The sequence below is a fragment of the Camelus ferus genome, chromosome 24, assembly GCF_009834535.1.
Source record: "Camelus ferus isolate YT-003-E chromosome 24, BCGSAC_Cfer_1.0, whole genome shotgun sequence".
In the NCBI taxonomy this organism is placed as follows: domain Eukaryota; kingdom Metazoa; phylum Chordata; class Mammalia; order Artiodactyla; family Camelidae; genus Camelus; species Camelus ferus.
Window position 1 is genome coordinate 10,816,320 of NC_045719.1, and position 23,050 is coordinate 10,839,369.

The window sequence follows — 23,050 nt, forward strand, 5'->3', positions numbered from 1 at the left end:
AAAACAGTAATTAACAAACCTTCTTAAGCTTCTAAACGCAGTATAAAACTGAAATCTTACTTGAATATTCATTATATCAAATAATTCCAACGTGGGCCACTCTGGTTGCAAGGGACGGAGGGTCCCTGCTAACTCAATGCCCTGCCATCGCCTTCACGCCTCCCTGGCTAATACCTGCCAGGTTGCTCAGAGCAGTTTGAAAGGCACAGGCCAGAGAATCAAATTCAAGTTCTTACATGGCGCTCCCACGACCAGTCCCATCTTCCCTTCCTGGTCCATTGCCCTAACTAGCCTTCAAAATGGCCCTCAATGAACCCCATCTCCTGGTACTCATGCCTTTGTGTAATTCTCTTTCATATCATACCAGAATTAGTCTGTGTGATCAATAATAGAATATGGCAGAAGAAATGGTATGCCTCTTCCAAGATTAGGTCAGAAGAAATACTGCAGCTTCTCTCCCCCTCTCCCTCTCCCTTTCCCAGCCCTTTCCCCTTTGCTCTCCGCCTCCCTCTTACTTTACTTGTTCTGAGGAAAGCCAGCTGCCCTACAACAAGCTACCTTGTAAAGAGGTCCACAAGGTGAAGACATAAGGTCTCTAGCCAGTCGCCACGTGACTGAGCTTAGAAGTGAATCCTCCAGCCCCATTCGAGCCTTCAGATAACTGCAGCCCTGGCCAACACCTTGACTGCAACCTCACAAGAGACCCTGAATCGGAATCTCCCAGGTAAGCCGCTTCCAAATTCCTGAACTACAGAAACTTAAAGATTATTCATGATTGTTGCTTCAAGTCAAAAAGTTTTGGAGTTATAAATTATGCAGCAATAGGTAATATACATTCTCTCACAAATTCCCTATCCTGCACTTTTCCTCTGGCTTGAGGATGCCCCAGCAGATGCTATTCTGTTTCCTATGCCTTTCCTGTTCTTCTTTCTCTTCTGTCTGCCTGAAACGCACCCCCACACCTGTCTCCACTAGCTGACCCCCCCACACTAAAGGCATCACGTGCTCCAGGAAGCCATCCCTGAAGTCCAGGTGAGGCTCAGAGACTCCTCCTAAACCACTGTTCTCCCAGAAGATCCTGGGCCCTGTAGTTCCAGTACTTAACTGTCAAAGTGTAGAATCTTGATAAATGTTTATTGAATTGAACTGATAAATGCATAGGAGTATTTGGGAAAACAAAGTATGGGCAGGTGCTCTTCATCTCCCTGTCTTTGCGTGGTCTTCTTAGGGTAGAAAGGAATGGAGCCATACACTCTTCGTTATACTGAGCCCAACCGCAGAATCTAACCAGTGCAGTACCTTTTGTGTTAATAAACGTGTCCATTTTAAACCGGTGTTCACAGTAAGAAAATTATCACTATTTCATCGTGAAGCACCAACTTAAGCGCCACTTACAAGTGACCACTAGTGAACGTTCAGGCAGAGCATGGTTTTCTGTTTTTCTGCAAGGCACTGGGACAAATGAACTGCAAAGGGCAGGCTGTCCACCTGAGGAAGGAAATAAGAGTGTAATGGAAGGAGGAAGAAATAAAGGGAGGGGAGGGGGAGCGGTTGTGTGCAGCTATGTGCTTGACAACCATCCCATCACTTCAGGCCAAATGGCAAAATGATACCAATGACTCCAGAAGAAGCTTCACTCAGATTTCCACGGGCCAAAGTTGGTGATACTAAGCAGTGATTGAGTTTAGAAGATTATACCCTTTCCTGCAATACAGACAGGTACCTTGGTGGAAAGACAAAAGGGAAAAACAAACCAATGTGCTAAGACTCGTACCCTGAAAATAAACCCCTGGGAAAGAAAGAAAAGCCAAAAAAAAAAAAAAAAAAAAAAAAAAAAAAGGGGGGGGGGGGGGAAGCATTAAACTACAAGGAGAAAAATATTCAGAAGAACAGGAGGAGCAAAAAGAGCAATTCAAATATATTAGTTCTCAGATGAAATTTTAAATCTTTCCTCTTGAATGCATAATAATATATAATATTCAATATACGCTATTAAACCAGATCATACGGTCACAGGCATGGCTTTCTGATAACCAGTACAAAACACTGGTGAAAAGCAAATACTTTTTCATAGAAAATGAAACTACATATAAGAAATACAGTGATCCCTGGGTATCCGTGCAGGATTGGTTCCAGGGCACCCCAGCACATACCCAAATCCATGGATGCTTGAGTCCCTGGTATCTGCATATAACCTAGGCACATTCTGTCGTATATGTTAAATCATCGCTAGGTAACCTGTAACATGGAATACAATGTAAATGCTCAGTAAATAGTCTAATATTATGTAAATAGTTGCCAGGGTGTGAGGCAAATTCATGTTTTGCTTTTTGAAACTTTATGGAATTTTTTTTCCCAGAATATTTTCAATCTGCGAGTTGGCTGAATCCCCAGACACGGAATCCAAGGACAGCAGGGTTGACTGTGGTAAGTATATGACAGATTTGACAAGTTTCTTTTCAAAAAGATGACAAAAGCATTCTCAAAAGTCTGTCAAACTGATAATTTAGTTATAATGGGCAAATTTTTTAGAAATTAAACTATAAGAGTTAAGTGCAAAGGCAATCCAAGTAATAAAAATATACACTTTAGATAATTCATAAATTAAATTGGGAAAATGTTTTCTTGAAGCGACAAAAAAAAGAACACATCTTGGTGTTTGATTTATAACAGTGTTTTTCCCCCAAAATTATTTTATTTTACCTTTTCCAAGTTTATTGAGATAGCATTAACATATAACACTGTGTAAGTTCAAGGTGTACAACATGATGACTTGATACACATATCTATTGTGAAACGATTACCACAGTCGGGTTAGTCAACACCTCCACCACCTCACACAATCACCATTTCTTTTTTGTGACAAGAACATTTAACACCTAATCTCTTAGCAACTTTCAAGTATACAGTACAGAATAATTATCTATAACCACAATGCCGTGCATTAGATCCCCAGAACTTACTCATCTTCTAAGTGGGTTTACATCCAAAGCATCTGAAACTGGGATCTTCAAGAGACACCTGCCCTCCCACGGTCATTGCAGCATTATTGGTAACAGGCAAGATACGAAAGACAACTTTTAAAGATAACCTTTTCCATGGAAAGTCAATTTTGCAAGAATGATTGACACAGGTAAACTGGAAGCTGCTCTTACTGTCACTTTTTATGTCTGTAATTAGCTCCTGGTTTACAGAAGATCTGAGTACCTGCCCTGTGTTCTAGAATCTCCCATATCAGAAACTGAGACCTGTGACATTAAAATGGGCACAACTCCAGGAAAGCCACATAAGTTAGACCAGCCTTCATTATATAAATAAACTGACATGAAAATGGACATTTCTCAAGACTAACTGGAATTTTTTATTGTAAAATAGCTCAGTGTGCTTGCCAACTGTACACATCCTAATATTAATTATGCATTTAAAGGTTAAAGTTAATGAAGCTCATCACTCCAGTCGTCCTTCTCTGCATTTTTATTTAGTCACCAGGGGGAGCTAATACTGCTCTGTGGGTAGGTAGAGTCCAGGAATCGGGTATTCTTTAAGGGGGAAAAGTTAAATTGATGTGGTATTAAATGTAACTCAAACAAGGTCCACAGTGTCCATAAGGCTAAGATATTACACATACAAAAAAAAAAAGTAAACAATTAGGTATAGATCTCTTTTTTGTTGTTAAACAAAGAAGTTAGAGAAAACTAAAAGCCATCAATTAGCAGAGTCTTGCTGTGCTTGACAGAGGACAGACATAAACCCGGTCATTTACGATTGTCTTTGGTCCTTTAGGGTCTTACGCACCATCCAGATTTTGCATAAGTGTCCATTTGTTGCACTGACCCCATTATTTTCTGGTTTGAAGCACTACTGTGATTCCACATTCTAACAACTAATCATTTGCTGAAAAAATATCCCATTTAATTCCATTATAACTATATTGAAACATATGTTTTTTTATCCTTTTGCTTCACATATTTCCTTCCATTCCAAACATATATATATCTATTTTTTAGCACTTTTAATGTGTGTTCAAAGAGTTCTACCCAATAATCTACTTAAATTCATTCTACAATTCACCCAGGAGACACCATCCCTTTAAAGTTTGAGGAGCTCCAGTTGGAACAAAGAGGGGAAAAGGGTTCAGAGTTTGTGGAATAATCACCTCTAATCGATCAATTTCCCCTGAAGGTAAAGCTGAAAGAAAGGAGGAGTGAAGAGTTCCATCCAATTCCTTGAAGTTTAAAGGAGCTAAGCCCTGAGGCGCAGTGTAGAATGATTCCCGCCTTCCCCTCCCAAGGCCTATTAAGAGGTCACAGATCTCTGTGACATTGCTGCCTTCCCCAAAGACAAGCTCCCCAGCCACAGACCCAGCACAAAGAGAAATGATGGGGAAATGGGCTGCTTTTCTTATCAACTCACTACCACGTAAAGGAAGTAGATATTGGTTACAAGCATCTTAAGTACAGTAATATTTAAAAAAAAAAAAAAAGGCAGTCATGCAAAAATGTAAAAATTCAACGTCTTGAGTTTGATCCTGCTGAATTTCCAGTTTGAGAACAGGCTGCATGTGCCCCAGCTCTTGTGTGCACACAACTGTGTCTAAAGAGCTAAACAGACTAAAGAGGAGGAGGGAAGAGTTGGTCTCTTTTAATTCATCTTCCCCACAAAAGAGGCCCCACTGTTTCCACATCCAAATACAGCCCTTCATTTATAATCTTTACACTTCTCCACAGGGACAGACTGACAGCTCTAATTACCATCAATGACCATCAAGGACACAGTGGAAATTCTTGAAGATATTCTCCCTTGGTTTGTGTTCTTGACATTTTATTTACAATTTTTGGCAAATAAATCCTGAAACCACAGAATTAGATAGTAATATGTTCATTATCAATGATATGAGTAAGGCCAGACCGTTTATCTAAAACACTGTGGTTCCACAAGACATCCAAAGGTAACATTTTTAATACACAAATAATGCTAGTTTGCTTCTTGAGTTCTATTCATTTCAAAATGCTAATTTCAAAAACCTCAGATTAATCAAGGAGCAGGTAATTTGCAAATAGAGTTATAGCTAATGGCAGGATATTCTCCATTTAGGTTTTACTTGTAAAAAATAAAGTGAATTCACCCATTTATTTTCTATTTCTTGGAGATTTTAATCCTTCAGGAATTTTGCATTCATAATTAGTAGCTTTCTTGTGATTCACAAGTTATTGAAACAGGCTGACAATAAGAACACATACTTTTAAAATGCATATCAAAAACAGAGAGAAATATTTTTAAACTACCCCTTCAACATGCCAGCTATTTAATTTTAATAAATTAACGCATGTAATAACTCATCATTCATACTGGGAAAATGTACCTCATTAGTATAGGCCTTTTATAAAACCCAATTACAATGAGGAAAAGCATTCAAAAACATCAAGACAATAATGGACCTAAAAATGATTATTTTATACCCATGTTTTGGTAGAGGATTTCACAAACAGATATATCAAGAGAAGAACAGTGGACCAGGTACTAATAACAAAAGTTCTGTAGCAAAATCAGTGCAGAAGTAACGAGAGCTTGTAGAGTATGTAATAGTTTAACTGACCCTTCCTCCAAAACCAGAAAAAGAAGTTCACTCAGCCAACAGCTCAGAGGTTGGAACCAATTACAGACAATTGCTTTTTCTCTGGTAAATGTGTAGAAGAACTTAGTCACCGCCCTGCCAGCCCAAGAAAATGACACACTCAGCCACCCCGCTTTCTCTAGAACTGAGAGGAGCAGAGACTTGGTGAGCTGTTTTTCACATGGTGAAGGAAATGGCAGCCAAGAACAGTGGTCTCTGAAATACAGGGTACATATCCTTGGGTAGAAAAGATAGCTAATGTTGAACAAACCATCAGAAGGGACCCCGGCCATAAACAGCCACCCAGAAGCAACATCCTGAGAGAGAGAAGATAAATAACCCCCCCCTCACCCTGGGAGCTTCTCCGTCCCCTTCCCAAAGCTCGGAGCAGTGCAGAGCACCCCACCCAGCGGAACAGACTTGTGGATCATCTTGCTTCAAGTTAACTGATCTAATTCACACAAAATCCTCACACTTTGACACACGATTTTTAAAGTTTTCTGCAAGGAAGCTACAGGATATTGAGAGGCTTGAGCACAAGTCATCAGCAAGAAAGTGGCAAGTCTAGCCCTAGTCCAGCCCCAACTCCTACTCAAAGCTTGTCGTCAGACACTGTCCGAAGGAGGGAGAAGAAAGAAACAGCTTAATCAGATCTGACCAAAAGCTGGCAAAACAAAACAGGGATGATCAGGAAAGTTATTTGAAATATGGGCTTATCGTCACCATCAATAATTATGCACCTCGGCCAGAAGTGTAATAACATGGTTCTATCTTTGTGGTTTTCTAAGATAGTTCTTTTAGCTCTCACAGCCATTAAAGCAAATTGTCAAAATACATGAATCTAGCCAGGACTTCATGTTCTGCTTGTTTTGTTTGCTTTATGAGGGGGTGCTAATTGGGTTTATTCATTTATTTCTATCTGGAGGAGGTACTGGGGATTGAACCTGGGACCTCGTGCAGGTCAAGCATGAGCGCTAACAATTGAGCTATACCCTCCCCACTAGCCCAGGACTTCAGAACAACATGAATTTATTTTTAAAACCTATGTATTTCATCTTCAAGTCATTTTTCAATTTCTATCTTTGTGAGTGTCGTATCACACACCTATCTATGTCATATATTAGTAAGTATATATTATGAAGATGCATTCTAAATTTGTTTTTAATCAAAGAAGTTTGGAAACCACTGGTCCGAAAAATAAGAAGCATATGGAGAAGGGGCTGGGGGATGGAATCGATGGAGGTCACGAAATTGCATTTAGGGGCTTAGTGGGGTTTGGAGAATAAAGTAGGCTAAAAACTAAGAAAACATTTTGGGGAGGAAACAAGAAATTGATCAAAACAGGGAAACAGGAAAATAAAATATACAGTGCCTTAAGCCTAATTAATCTAGAAATAGATAATTGATACATATATAATTAACAACAAAGCATACATAATGTATTAATATAGAAATTAATATAGAAATATGCAAATCAAAGGTATAATGCCGTAAGTTTAATTAATACAAACTGAAAAGTTAAAATATCACATTTATTTCACGTAATTTATTTCAACTGATTTGAAAAGGAAAACAGCAAAAATAAAAGTTCTAAAAACAGTTTCAATATGCTTCTGTGAAAATGACGCTTCATTCCATAAAACACTCATTTCCCTTATTCCCAGTGCCAACAGAACTTGCTGGTAGGGTACTTGATTGCCAGGTGGAACCAACCAGTCTTCAGTTTCCCACAACCATGTAACACAAGTTCGATCACTTTCACTTTTTCTTTAAATTCTTTAGCCAAAACAAAACAAAACAAAACTCCAGATGTCCGAAAGTCTTCAGTTCACAGAATCTATGGGAAGCTTCCAGGAAGTCTCATAACTTTTAAAATCAAATTAAGTGAATATGCTATTTTATACAGATGCAGTGCCCAATGATCGGTTCTGTTCCTTCTCCTCAAACATGTGAACCCGTGCAGTACTAACACTTGTAAAGGAGCCGCAGATCTGGTTAGAGCTTTATGAATCTGTCCACAAACATGTTCCCCCAAACTACAACACTCTGTCACACACACCTCAACCTACTCATCTTACCAACAGTCCAGTGGGCCAGAGAAGGTTAAGAGCTAATACAATGCTATTTAGTTTTTCTGGATTTGCACCCAGGAAAGTCACATGAATGATGTGCAAGAACACTTAACAGACAACTCAAGTTTGCAAATTAGCAGGAGAGAAGAGACAAATGACTCAGAACAACAAGCGTACAGTATTACCAAATGCACTTTACGCATTTATCCTGTTAAGTGTAGCTTAGTTTTGATGATTTACTGTCCTAGTTCTTACTCATTTTTGTGAGTGTAACAAAGTCTCTGTAATCTCACCCTTCCCCATAGCACCCTGCTATTAAATCTTTGTTGAGAAGTGTGATGAGACCCCTCTGGCTGCCAGCCCTCCCTACCCCCTGAGGGAACTGGCAAGAAATGATAGGGCTTGTGGATTAGTAAAATGAGAGGTTCTCTGTGCTTTTCCTTCTTTAAATATATATTTTGATAATCTGTCTTCTGCATCAGAGAGTCCCAACAGCACTAGAGTGCTGATTTCCCTCCCTTCCCAGCCTCCAGGAAAAAGAGAGCAAGGCTGGAGCAAGACAGGTGGTTTCCATCCACTGCTACAGTTGAAGAGTGGGATTTAAATTTTTTTTTCGCCTTTCAAGCAGGGATGATACGTAAGGTACTTACACATGTTGGATTGCAGACTAGCAGAAAGCTGCACTGTGAGACAAAGAAAAAGGCCACCTTGTCCCTCATTGTCCTTAGGGACTGTTTTGTCATTTCCTAGATCAGGATACTTGTACAGAACAATGCCAACCTCCCAGAATCCCCCTCAGTGATGAATTCCCTGAAGTGTGTGTGTGTGTGACCCCTAGATCTCTGGGTCCCCTGCTGGATCTACTGTCTGAGAGTTCAGTCCAGGTCACTGGTATCTACTCATGAACTGACCTGGGGCATACTCCATCCCTGAGCTGGCTTTCAAATTTGAGCCTAAAGTTGATCATCTTGCTTCCTATGTGGCTTTTGTCTCCTGAAGACCAGTTCTAGTCTGAGCTCACTTGGCAAGAGTGTACCAGGATTTCAAAATTTTCAGTTTGGAGTGAGTCAGTTATCACCTAGGCAGGCTCTCCAAGACACGCGCCTCACCCCTGGGGATGAGAGCCCCCAAAGAACACATCTCAAGTTAGCAAAACAGCACTCAGTTAAGGATGGGCGGGACCGCAAGGCAGGGTTTCTACTAGTGCTCTCGCAGCAGAGCTACCCCCTGACTGATTCCCACAGGTGTCAGACCAGAATGCCTGTTTTCTGTTATTTTGCGAATCAGCAAGTTTTAAGACTTCTCTCTCCTAATTCTACTCTAGTTAACCCTCCAGTACCCTCCTTGGAATTCCCTCTTTCTTCATATAAATTGTTCACCAGGACGTTTTCTGGCTGTGGTCTAGAAGGATAGGACCAAACCTGCAAGTCAAGACTTCAAGATCAATAGACGGGAAGCCACAAGGAGCAAAGAAGAAAGCTGAGAAAGCAGCGAGAGACAGCAAAACGGGGAGAAAAGAAGAGGCGGAACAAAAATGACATGGAAATTAAGAGTCCTGAAAAAAAGACAAGAATCAGAAGAAAATTAGCAAAGATACAAATGGGGCTAGCTGAAGTTAAAAGATTAAAAAAGTAAGAAATGAAAAGAACTATAAAAAAAGAAAAACAAAAGAACAGTAAAACTAAAAGGGAAAAAGAAAACAACAGAAATACCCTCCTTTGCTAAACTAGGATTTTGTCCACCAGGAAAAAGAAGCACCAAGAAAAGAGTTAACTCAAGAAGCAGGAAACTAAAATTGGAAGAGTCAGATCTCCTAACTTAGAGTAAAAGGTTTCTAATCAAGGAAGAAAGTAAAAGCATCGTATTACTTTTTTAATTAAAATGCTGCCAGTGTCTTTAATTTTTTCCAGACTAGACTGAAGGGTACCCTTAGCCAACTCAAGTTGGAACTTTAACACTTTAAACAAATGTGAAGGATTCCTGATTTTGTTTCTCCTCCTTTTGCCCTCTCCCTGGTCCTCCACTTCTGTTTTTCCTTCATCAGTCTACCACCCTCCCTAAGAAACGATGCTGAACATTAATAAACCAGACCGAGGCCCATCAGCGTTACCTTTCCTGAAATGTTTCATTAAGTCACAAGTAAGCCTCTGTTTTCTTTCCTTTGATTAAAATGTTATGGGACAAAATGACGTGAGCACAGACTAGATTCTAAGCTTTTAGAAAGCTTAAGATCAAAATCAATGAAACATTTTATTAGGGCTTAGGTTTTGGGAAGAAAAACAATATTTAACCCACAGATATTATCTTCACCATACCATGTGCTGAAAATCCAGCATTTTCTGCACTGATATTAAAGTTGGAAAACATATAAAGAAACACACCATTCTATAATATAGAAAGTTATAAAGGAATAATGTTTTGGCTTCTATTCTATTTCATAGAGCTGAACATAAGGATGATTCCATAGCAGGAACTCAATAAAAAGTAAACACTAAATTGGATATGAAGTTTGTTTTTTTTAATGTTGAATTTTAAAGTTAACTTTTCACATGAGAGGTGCCTGACTCTCACCTCAGGTAAGGTCTCTTACTGCTGTAGGTTATACTTGCCCTATCAGTTAGGCTCCCATGTCTTTACCCTAATGCTAGTGTTGATTCCACATAAATACAGCTTCCTTTAAAGCTACCCCCATTGAAAACAGAACCTTACTAATTGTCTGCATTTAATGGGATTTTCCAAAAATTATGTATTCTGAGGGAAAAAAAAGTGCATTAAATGAAGTCAATTAAATGTATATGAGCCAGAAAATGCAACTAAATCCACAAAGACCACCTATACACACCCAATAGAATGCTTAAATTAAAAAGACTGGCAACACAAACGTTATCAAGGACGCACAACTGCAGCTCTCAGACACTGCTGGCAGGAGTGTAAACAGTGCAACCACTTGGGATAAAGATTCAGAATTTTTTCATACAGTTTAATATACCTTACCCCACAACCCAGCAATTCTACTCCCACTTATAAACTCAAGAGAAATAAAACATACGTCCACAAAAAGACCTGCGTAGGAAGATTCACAACAACTTTACTCACAATAAGCAAAAACTAAAAATAACCAAAATATCTACCAATATAAGAACAGAAAACAAATTATGATATATTCATGCAATGGAATACTACTCAGCAATAAAAAGGAACAGATCACTCATATACACAACATGAATGAATCTTGCAGATACCATAACAAAATAAGCAGAACACACAAAAAAGGGTACATACTGTGTGTTCTTATAAGAGGTTCTAGAACAGACAAAACAATTCTACAGTTAAAAAACTTGAAAGTCAGTTGCTTCTAGTGGAGCATTATTGATTAGAAAGGGGTCAAGATAAGAGAAATTTCTAAGATGCAGGAAATTATCTTAAAAGGGATGTGGGTCACATAAGTATACGTATTTTGTCAAAATTCATCAATTTATACTTAGGATTTATAAATGTCACTGTATGTAAATGTTGAATTTATTATGTACATTATATAATTATATAATTATAGCATTAATAACTTAAAATTCCAGTTAATTGGTCTGATTTTCCTGATGATATGAGTAAGCATTTTTAAAACTACTTAATGTGTATTCTAGACTCATCAAATGAGTAAACATATTGAGGATGATGGAAGCTAAGTTTCTCACTGCTAGAGAAGGTAGCAACAAGTATGGAAAGAAAAAAGACTGGGAGGTACCTGAAGTGTTGGATTGAATTAGAGGTATCAATGTGAACATACGATTCTTATTAAAGAGAAAAAACACATATATATGTATATATGCATATTTTATAAACTATATTATGTACATACTGTATTAAATATACACATACATTTCCTAATTCTGTCTGCTGAGACGGTTTATAATCAATGATATACCTACAACAATGAGCACACGTAGTGCCAGGATCTTGGTTTCTAAAAATCTTTGTCTTCTTAAAGGGACCAGGGCTCCCTGGACAAAAGGCTGATTGGGACAAGAACACGATGAGCCTGGAGCATCTGTCTGCAGTGGAAACTGAGTCAGTCTTCAACTAATGATGGAGACATACTAAACTGACACAGGATGCAGCTCGAAGGGACGCCTACTGGCCAAACTTCAGGCAATCTGGGCACCAAAATAACGATAGTCATGTATTATGACCCTCTGAGTAAAATAAAAATCCAAAAGCCCATGGTGATGTGATTAAAAAAAATTAGTGAATGAATAAGAAAGAAAACTGTAGTAGAAGGCCAATGAAGAAATACAAAAATTATAAAGTTAAAATGGAGCTTCATGGAAATGAAAATGTTTACAAAGGGTCAAAGTATCTTCCCACAAATTACTTATTATTTACAAAGGGAAAACAGCAACTTTTGACACTGGAGAAAGTTGGTGGGCACGACCTTAAACAAGTACTCAGTGTTAACACCATCAACACTGGTATATAAGTCAGCACCATGGACTTCCCGATCTGACAACTGAGAAGCCCCAAGATCACTTTGATGGTGTTCCTGCCATGGAAGTAGATGATCTGAATTTAATTATGAGGAAACATCAAACAAATCCAAACACAGATGGGCAGGTACTCCTCCAAAAGTGAGCGATCATTCCAGGTGAAAGGAAACAAGAGAGACCTGGCGATGAAATGTACGTATGACCCTGAATCCCAGATTAGGAAAACAAACAAATAACAACAAAAACAACCCCCAAAGGACACTGTTGGGACAACTGTTGAAATTTAAATATTGACTGTGCATGAGATAATAGCACTCGATGTGTTAAATGTTAACTTTCCTCATTTTGATAAGTGTGCTGTATGTAGGCATGTATTTGTTCTTAGGAAATACACAGGCTGTATTTAGAAGGATGTGACGCCTCCAACCTTCTCTAAAATGACTAAGAAAAAGAAATTAACAAAAGAGTCAATGATAAAGCAAACAGAATAAAATGTAAACACCGGGTGAATCAGGTGAATGGTATATGGGAGTTACATGTACTATTTTTGCAATTTTTCTTTACGTTTGGAATTGTATCAAAATAAAAGTTACCAAAAAAAACCCCAAAAAGAAAGTATATGGCCAATGTTTATATAAGCTTCATAGATTTTTTTTTTCAAACTTATGTTCCAAAAAAATGATAATGGGTTTTCTGAAAGAAGATTCTATGGCCTAATGAATGTACGCACTGCAATCCCTTTTTGAAGAGCCACGGTGCACGTCAATAAAGAAGCCTATTTAACTGGATTTAATCCGACATTTCCATAATAATTTGTTCAGGAAACTTGGTTAAAATGGAACACCTATTAAAACCTTACAATAATGTCAATATTCTGTGGAAAACAATTGCAGAACCACTTGTGTAGTAAATACATTTCCTACACATGGTTAACTGAAGAAAGATTTGTGCTAGGAAAATAAGACAGAGAAAGAAATGCGCACACACACACACACACAGAGGAGCAGTGTCAGCTTCAAATAGTAAGAGAAAAATGACATGAATCTTAAAAAAGGTACCTATCTAAAATGTCCCACTCAGCCTCATATAGTATGTTCTTCCAGGATGTATTTTTAAAGGGGGTAGAAATTTGGTAAGCTGAGTTTTAGCTTTACCCAACCATTAAATTAAACACTGTTGAAATTTAAGTATTGATTGTGGATTAACAACAGTATTGCCATGCTTCATGTCATTTTAAGTCTGATGCTTCCCGAGAACCGTATAGCAGAATAGCTTAGTGAGGACCTTCTGTGGGCCAGGCACTGTGCAAGGCTCAGAGAAAACAATGATGAGTAAGACAGAGTTCCTGCCATCCGGGAGCTTCTGGTCTAAGGAGGGAGATGGAAAAGTTAACGCATGTAGCACTGACTGTGACATTCAGGAATAAGCATCGGGCTGTGTGGGAACCCAAAAAGGCACCTAGTGAACTCGGCAAACTCAGCAGAGAGCGACCGATCAGGGAAAGTTCTCTTGAGGAGATGCTATTTAAACCAAAATAAGTTCATGCATGCTAACTGTATTAGAAAACATATTCAGAAGGTATTTTAAAACTTTATTTTAGCCACCCATTGTTAGGTTCTGCACCTACATGGTATCACTGTAGTTTAAAAAAACAAAACAAGGAAATGAAAACACATCCATTAGCTACTAAAATCTAGGAAGGACTGTGACATCGAATTTGCCATAAACCATCATGGTAGAATTCTTTCTAAAGCACTTCCAGACTTACCTAGGTATTCAAATACAGGAATGAAACAACAGGGAGGGGGGAGAAAAAGGAACAAGCTGAAAAAATCAGAAATAGAACAGTATGAGAAGACAAGAAGTGATAAGTATTGTTTACCTGTCAGCTGACATTGATTAATCTTGTGCTCTGTGATATCGCTCAGCGATTCGAACACCTGGAGGCAGCTGTCACAGCTGTGCACAGCTTCGTCTTCCAGCTCCTCCCCGTCTTCCGGCCTCTTCTTACAGTCTATTGCCTCTCCATCTTCAGTCTTGTCTTCAAGTTTACAGTTGGGATCTGAAAAAAAAGCAAGACTGTAAGTACGGGGTTTAAAGACAGGTTCTTTTAAAGTAACGTTTAATCTTCTTGCTACCAAAAACAGAAACACCTTTTTCCTTGAAGCTGCAATACAAGGGCTTTACTGCAGATTTTATTACAGAAGCATCAAAAGTGAGTCTTCTCTAAAATTTGTCAGTGCGTGATGACTAAAGCTTCTCCTTTTCTCCTCCAACAGGTAGCCCTTTGCTCATCCCCTCTTTCAAATAATTTGCCACCCTTAAGTTTAACTTTGCCATTTTTAAGGGTTTTTGCTTACAAAGAGACAAATCACTTTTAAAATTAAAGTCTCCAATGCAAAGGGAGAAAAAAAAAAAAACCACCGTGCTTAAGAATGGATTCCTTTTCTGCTAAATATACTCTTTCACAGGAAATTACCCGAATCAGCCAAAAGTCTAGAATAAGCCATGCTAATTACCATAGGCACGAAATTGACCTTTACTTATAAACTGGTCAAAACACACAGTTACCCCATTATTTGTCAGACAGCAAGTGCAAAATAAGCTCCACCACACAGCAGAACATTCTCACCAGCACAAACTCAAGTATCAACATATCAGCATGTCTCTTGTTTTCAAAATCATCAAAAAATAAAACAAAGTATATGAATAGCAATTATAAATTACAGTCAAGTCCACAATTTGAATCATCGTTATCACTGTCAAAAAGCCAAAGTGTGGGAAAACTAAAAATAGTTCCATTCAAACCCTAAGAATAATACACAAATAGCCACGGGAATAAGAGAGTAAAACATACCCAGTTTTTTCGCTTAAGAGCTCAATAAATACTTCGTGACTTTTTTGTGTGTGCGCTGTCTTTTGCCTCATCTTACAGAAGTAACCCCAAATATTCATTCTAGTGTCACTGCTCCTCCTTGTGGGAAAGCAGGTGGGGAGAGAGTACACCTCTCAGGGAAAATTAGGATAATGGAAACTGTGACTTAATTCATGAGACATTTCTAATAGCAAAAAGTCCTCCAAAGTCAGAAATAAATTATGTCTCAAAATAGTTACAAAAGAGTCATATCAAGATACCTAAGAAATATGTAATGCATTATCTGTAGCCAATTTTCTTTTTAATATGGGAGGACACATATTTGAAATGTTACAACCCAGAATTCACAGGATCAAAGTAGCTCAGACTTCTTAGAAAAGTCAGGAAGTGCTACCACCCCACCACCCCGCTGCCTGGAAGAGCTCTCTGCTACTTTGCACGTCAGGTGCTTCTGCAGACCTGCAAGTCAGGATGCTCCCTTTTGGCTGCCGGTTGTTCCAAAGCCTTTCTTCACATCTGCAATAGACTTAACTGTATCACCACCCTCCCCATGACTCACGTATGCCAAAATCAACTTACACTTCAACATATATAACCATCTCTTGAGTTCAGGGGAAAAAAAGCAGAATTCTCATTTCAAAGAGCGAGTTGTTTTGTTTGTTTGTTTGTTTGTTTTCAAGAAAGAACGTAGTGTTTAAGTAAATTGGTAATTTGGGTCGATTTGCCATCTGGAAAATTATTATCTCAACACTCTATGCAGTGCCCATTTCAACATACCAGGGTTTAGACTGCTCGTTCCTGGGGGAGTAATCACAGGTTCTTTTTCATTTGTCTTGTACTTTGCCCAGCACAGCACTGTGTCGAGGTGAGTGCTTAGTAAATATTATTTAGTGATGATGAGAAGGGAGAGAAGGGAGGGAAAAAAAGAGTACATAAAAAAGTCCTTTACTGGTATTTTTTCTGTAAACAGGAACAGACCAGTTACTTCCAAATTCAAAAGCTCCTACATGCCTACATTTTCCAAAACTGACACTATATGATCCACCACATTTGCTGCTGTGGGTTGCAAATGTTTCATCTAGAGCTACAGATACAGCAAATGGGGAATGGTTCAAAGAGCTCCAACAAGCTAAAACCAAGTGGTAAAATACTGCCAAATTAGAGTAATCCAGGAAAATAAGTAACAGGGGCCAATTATGGTGGACTGGCCCCCACACCATTAAACACTTGGTGGAAGGCAGCAGGAGCACCCTGAATACTCTTAGTTGTTTAGCATGAGTTTCCAGTTTCTCACAAAACTGACAGCATTCAGGGAAATGTGGGTGCTAGGTCTGAATTTTAATATGATTATTTAAATGCTAAGCATCAAGTTTGCTGGCCTGTTTGTTTTTAAATAAGGAGACACTCTGAATACTTTAAGTAGTATGCAGAGAAAATGATAAGAACTTGCCTTCCTTATTATTCAAGAATATGGACACTTTACATGAATCCAAATCAGAAATATCAAACAAATAAGAATGCCTGCATGATGCTTTAGCTCTTAACAGCTGAAGGATGACCCCAGTCCATGCTTCTGACACTCTGGCTAGTTATTAAAATGAGGGTCATTTTAAGACTAATAAAAAAATGGTTTTGCTTCCACTTCTGCATTTACAGATAGAATCCTTCAGGGACTGAAGTCAGTCAAGCTTATTCACTTCTGCTGCAACTTTAGGATGCAAGCTCCAGCCAACTGGCGAATTGGTTTTTAGGTCACCACTTAAGAGGGACCCTCTGGGGGGTGGGTGCGATTATAGTCCATGATGCCCTGGTGTAGCAGAAAGAGTGCTGGAATCACAGACTCTCTCCTTGAGAGCAGATTTTTTTTTCCCCAACCTCCACATCCATGAGGAATCCTTTCTCGCCCATTAAAAAGATGTGTTTATTCAAACTGTGGTTACCAGGGGAGAAAGGTGGGGAAGAACAGATTAGGAGTTTGGGATTAATAGATACACATTATTATATATAAAATAGATAAACAAGAAGGACCTACTGTTTAGCACAGGGAACTATATTCAATATCTTGTAATGAGCTGTAATGGAAAAGAATCTGAAAAAAAAATATATATATATGTATAACTGAATCGTTTTGCTGTACAAATGAAACTAACATTGTAAGTCAACTACACTTCAGTAAAAAAAAAAAAAGAATTTTTTTAAAAAGATGTGTTTATTCATGTTAGGAGTTTCCATTCCTAATGGCAGTTGATGTAGGAAGATTCTAGAAAGCTTACATTGTCAACCATTTCTTTCCCACAGGTGGCTACACTTCAATAATTGCACATGGCCTTGGTTATGTAGTTTTTATAAAGTCCTTTGAGAGCCAATCATAAAAAATAATTGTATTACTCTGCTAGCCATTCAAACCTCTGACTTCAACCTAAGGGGTTATAAATACAAGGTCCATGCCTGTGAGCACTGCCCCACCCCCAACAGCACGGCAAGGACAGCTGTTACTCCAACTCTATTCTTATGCTACAAACCCCCACAAAGGGCGATATTTTAAAATATCTGCACACCCCTGCACTGCAGCTACAAATCCCATCACGGCCGCAGGCACCACTCTGTCCTCTGCCCTAAAAGAGGCCATGTCTCCTCCATCACAAATGATCTCACCTGCCCAACCAACTTTCCGGCTCATCCCTTCAAAAGGGTGCCTACGAAGCACTGGATGCACAGTGTTCGGACTTGGATAAAAAGGTTTAATTTCAGAACAAAGATACAATCATTTCAAAAATAAACGGCAGATATCTGTTTCCAATTCTGTTAACATTACTTATAAATGGAAATTTAAAAGAAGTATGATTTTCCCCTTATTATGTTCCCTGGCAGGTGGCTCCTTCCTTTTTCTCATCCTCCTCTTCATAAGGGTTGTTATTGCTACAACTTGGTTTAATAAAATTACAACTTTGGGGAAAATGAAAAATTGTGCTGGCTTAAAAGTGTTGGAGGCAATAAACCCATGGACTTCAATTAATTTCAAGTGTGGGATCAGTTTAAGGCCAACTAGCAGAAATTCTATTCTGTCCATGTAAAAATGAGGTTTCACCACATTTACTTTTTATAACCTATATAAAAGTCAAGTAAAAGTAATGAATATCTAAAAGCCATCTCAGTGGACTGGCAAAGACTATCTGTATTCTTGAAACTCATCCTACATATTTCTCTCTGTGCAGAAAGGATCCCAGTCCTGATCAAAGTTAAAATGTCAAACCACTGAGAAAACAGCCCAATTTCCAATCCATTTCACTGCCTAGAAATGGACCTCCTTCCAAGCCACTTTTGCATGGAAAAGCACTGGCAAAAGAAAGAAAAACTAAGAGATCATGTGGTTATAATTATTACCAGGCAAGGAATATTTCTGCAGCTCAGTGGTAAAGTAAAACTCTGTCGCTCCCCGCTCCCAACAGTGTCCATCGCAAAACAACTGCCTCATTAAATCTCCGCAGTAAGATTAATATGCCGTAGCTGCACTACATTTATAACTTGGTACTCTATAAAAAGCACATTTAATGGTAAGAGCCAGAGCCTAGATACAAAGTATTACTATAAAAACTTCTGGCAGCGAGCACACAGTGCAGGCCCTCTGTCCTTCTTGCAGGAGATATAAATGAGGCTTTTCCTGATGGATTCTAAGCATGAAGCTCTATCTTACAAACCAGTCCGTTTTTATGAAAGTGGCAGAAACACAAGATTCTGAGGATGATGTAAACATGAATGCAAGAAGAGTACTTAACAACTAAGGCTGGCAAGAGATGAATGAACCCAAAATACTCCACTTATACACACGCAAACTTAAAACTGGACCATTTCCTAACAGTTTGTTCTCTGGTCATAGCCAGCTTCTCACCAAATTAAGCAACCACAGCATGATTTACTCAATCTTAAATCAACCTATACAGTGCCAGTAAGTTAAAGAAAATATCAGCTAAAAAACATTTCCTGCCTTAAAAAAACACCAAGTCTTAGCTTCATATGAGGACCATGACCTCCTGGATCTTAATTACCTAAAACTATAAAAAAAAAAAATAGATGTTCAAGAAAAAGTGGGCTCAACACTACATGACTAGTGAATTAGTCAAAACGTGTTTTTTGTTATGTTGGAAAGCTACCTAAGTTCTTTCTTCCAAGGGTATCTTCTGAAAATACAAAGAGCATTAAAACCAGTGTCTTATTTTCAGGAACTCTCTGATGAATAAGTATACAAATAATTTAAACAAATGCATTCCACACTCAAATCCCCCCAAATTACTACAAACGATCTGCCGCAGCTTAACAATAATCTTGTGCCCAATAATAACTAATTGTCTGATGTTGTTTTCAAAGTTCACAAGTGGTCACAACAACTGGCCTTCTAGGGTTCATTGACATCTTTAGAAGCCCCACCCTTAATAAGAAAACCAGTTTCTACTCCCTGTTTAGGGCAACCGTCTCTGAAAGCACCGCTCCCCTATCAGTGTGTTCACATCCCATCACCTGGTGTATCTTGACACTGTCTAAGAACCGAGGAGTAGTTACTTCGGGCTACAAAGAGTCAACAAGGAACAGAAAGCCTTCCTCCTTTTCAAAAACCAACGGGCGGGATCATTATTTCGTGCTTTCTGGGCTCTCGATATGCATTGTAACTGGAGATCCCGTAAGACGAAAACAGATTTAGGGAAAATAAATCGTCCAGTGTTACAAAATCGCAAGCAGGCTCTAATGAGAGAACACGGCACTTCCAGGCTGGGCGGCCGTCTGGCCCACACCCGCCTGCTGCTCTGTGCCTCACTTTTTCCTACTGTCAAGAAAAAGTAAACAAACAAACAAAATGAAACAAAAACAAAAGCAATCAGCGATCAGCAAGGCAGCCAAGGATGGGCTCCCCAGAACTGCAGCCTCAGCCTGGCAGGACAGGGACGCCATCCCAGGCTGAGGTCTGGCTGAAGCCAACAGGTCCAAAGAGCTCAAGGGTCAAGGATAAAAATGCGCTTTTTTAACTTTCCCTGCGACGTATATTTTCTAACCACTTTATTCTCTGCAAGTTACTAAATTGTTCCACAGAAAAAAAGGGGGGGAAACCCCCAGAAAACCTTTTCATGTACTTGTTCTTTCCTTTGTCTCTAAAATCTTCTCAGACAGAAGGAATTATCTCCGTTAAACAAAATCACACAGTTGAAGTTTAGAATTTCTGTGGTTTTGCTTGACTGTTCTACGGGTCTATCCTGGTCCTGGAAGACCAAAGAGAAATCTCACAGATGCACTATTATGAGGGAGCACATGGCCAAACATGAATTTATCACCACTCTCCTCTCTACAATGAAATTCCTTGTAGGAGGATGCTGAGTGGGAGGAAATTAGCCTTGAGAGAGGTTAAAACACACACACACACACACACACACACACACACACAGAACAAAACATACACGCACACTTTGGAACTGAATAAAAAGTTTCTCCTCTCCCCGTCAGAATCCTACCCAAATTTCTTTCTTCGACTTAGTCCCTCTTTATTTAGAAGAAAGCAATCGTAGCACTCCAACTTTCACATCAAGTATTTATAAACACATCCCTGCCTTTTAAGTCTTTTAACTTTCAATTTGAGTGGCTATGGTTGCCTTGTCACACCTTCAGGAAACAAACATTTACTGAGCTCCTATGCAGTAACGGGCATTTGGCGAAGGCCCCGGAGAGGCAAAACTCAAGACCTGGTCCCTGTCCCAAGGACCTTGCAGTCTGCTTCAGAGCTTCCCAGCCGGCGGGTCAAAAGTGGGTCCAGGTGTTCGAGGATACTGACCCTTTCCACCCTCGAAGTGGCCAGGCACAGCTTGAGATAACTGGAAACTGCAGGCCAGTTGCCTGTCCATTTACCCCAGTGTTTCATTCAAAGCTTATCATTTTTCTGCAAATGCCATGACATGAGAAGAACTGGCAACACTGAGGCACGGGAAGGGGAGATGAGCAAACCAGGGACTGCAGGAGGCAGGGTAACTGGACGGATGGAGGAGCCCACAGTAAAAGGGACTTTTAGATTAGATGGGGCAGGCAGGAAATTTGTACCCAGAGGGACGGCTTGAGCTAAGTTTTAAAAGATGAGTAGAACTGAGGACAAGTGGAAGATGGTTTTTCAAAAAGAGGAGACATATATAAAGGCAGAGATGGATAAACCACACGATGCCTTCCGGTAAGTGCATGTTCTTCTGTACTCAGATGAGGGGCACTGGAGAGAGGAGAAAGGAGGAGGGGCAGGGGCAGAGACAGGCTGGAAAAGCAGGTCCATCATGAAGGAACTATTGTGAGCTAAGCATTCCAATGTTAACCTCAGCCCTAAGAGAAGTCATAGAAGGATTTTAAGGAGGGCAGCTGGTCACATTTACATTTCAGAGAGATGCCCCATCGGTTAATCCAGAAGATGGTCTGGGAAGAGTTCAGACCTGGAAGCAGGGAGACCAGTCTGGAGGCTGTGACGTAATGCAGGGAAGACGTGCAGGGAGAGTAAAGCACATCGCTAGCAGAAGCCCTGGGAAGCACTACACAACCAGGACCTAGAGGGCTCAGGACTGACTGTGGGCACAGGGAAATAGGAGCTGTCTCGGGGATGGCCAGGCATTGGGCGTGGAGGAGCCAGTCCTAGAGATAAACTTGCCTTCTTGGTTTTAAAGTAGGTGTATTAACCAAGGCTAATGCCTGCTTTTCTCACTATCTTCACACGCAGATTTTGCCTTTTATCCATGATCCCAATAAAGCCAAAGCTGGAGAGAGACTGGACAGAAATACCACAATCACACCAGCTCACTTTTTAACCTACTGCAAGAGATTTGCAAAGGCCCCAGTGAAACTTCCTGGGACTTAGGAGCTCTTTGGTGAGATTCCTTTTACTTTAGTCTTATTTCAAATACACACAATGCAAAATTTGACTAAAAACAAAAACAGATATTGATTCTAATAGCTATCTTTTATTCCACTTTTTGGAGAAAAAAATCATTAACTCTTAGTTTATGATTCCACATGTAGTTCGTGATCCTTTTTGAAAGAAGAAGTAGCAACACTCGAGCACCACTGTCAATAATATAAACTCAAATAAATACACTAAAACATTCACTTCGAAAGGTGTAGCCTTCATGTGGAAGAACATAGTGGAGAAAACCACAAAAAATGGTAACACGTCAACGGGACAATATGAGATGGAAACACTAAAATGGGTACACAAACTCAAAATTACCTAACCTGATAAAGAAGGAAAAAATGATCCTGCCAAGGTTTTTTTTCTCCCCCCTCCCCACAAAGATGAAGGGTTTCCAGTGAACTAGCCAATGTCTTTTTATTGTTGCTGTTTGTTTTGTGGGGCTTCTCGGCATACACCTTTCTTCTTGCCAGATCTGACTCTCTGTTCTTCCAATTACCCTGATGCCTTCACGGCCAACATCGCTGGCCAAGTGCGAAGGGGCTGCTGATACATCTGAGTGCAGTCACTGCTTCCCACAAAAATGGACAAAGCCCACTTCGACGTCCCTGAGTTCCATCTTCAACCAAGCCTCACGGATCCTTCTCTCCATTTGACATCAGAAAAAGATTACATAAAAGTATTCTTAACATCCAGGTATACAGGTCCAGTTTCCTCCAGCCAAGTGATTTTAAAACTGCTAAAAATCCACTCTGGAGGAAAACAAATTATTTAAAAACACTCACATGTAAGTTTTAGCACATTATGACCAGATACACTGAAAAATGCTTCTTAGGGCAACTCCAGCAATAAATGAAACATGTTTCTGAACCTAGGATTCAGACATTTGGGTATCTGGAAAAAGGTCTAGTTATTTCCTCTGTAAATGCAACCAGTAAGCCTCCGCTACAGCAGCACAGCTAGGAAGCGTCGCGCCGCCCCAGCAAGAGAAAGCCTGGGAAGAAAAAGCTTTGTCTTCCAGACATCATACTTTCTGATACTTAGACCAACTGTTTTTATGACTTCAGCTACTTCAGATAACACTAA

At 39.4% G+C, this 23,050-nt stretch overlaps 1 protein-coding gene across 6 annotated transcripts in view; it reads right to left on the reverse strand.

Annotated features, from left to right (window-relative positions):
* The window catches only part of ZNF521 (zinc finger protein 521), a 262,919-nt gene that overhangs the window by 219,300 nt on the left and 20,569 nt on the right, over positions 1–23,050 (reverse strand). For all 6 annotated transcript variants that reach the window (XM_032467409.1, XM_032467408.1, XM_032467407.1 and 3 more), the window contains one exon: positions 14,050–14,229. Coding sequence is in view for 4 of the 6 variants with exons in the window: in XM_032467407.1 (XP_032323298.1) it covers positions 14,050–14,229 (180 nt within the window). In the remaining 2 variants the exon portion in view is untranslated. The remainder of the gene's footprint in view (positions 1–14,049; positions 14,230–23,050) is intronic.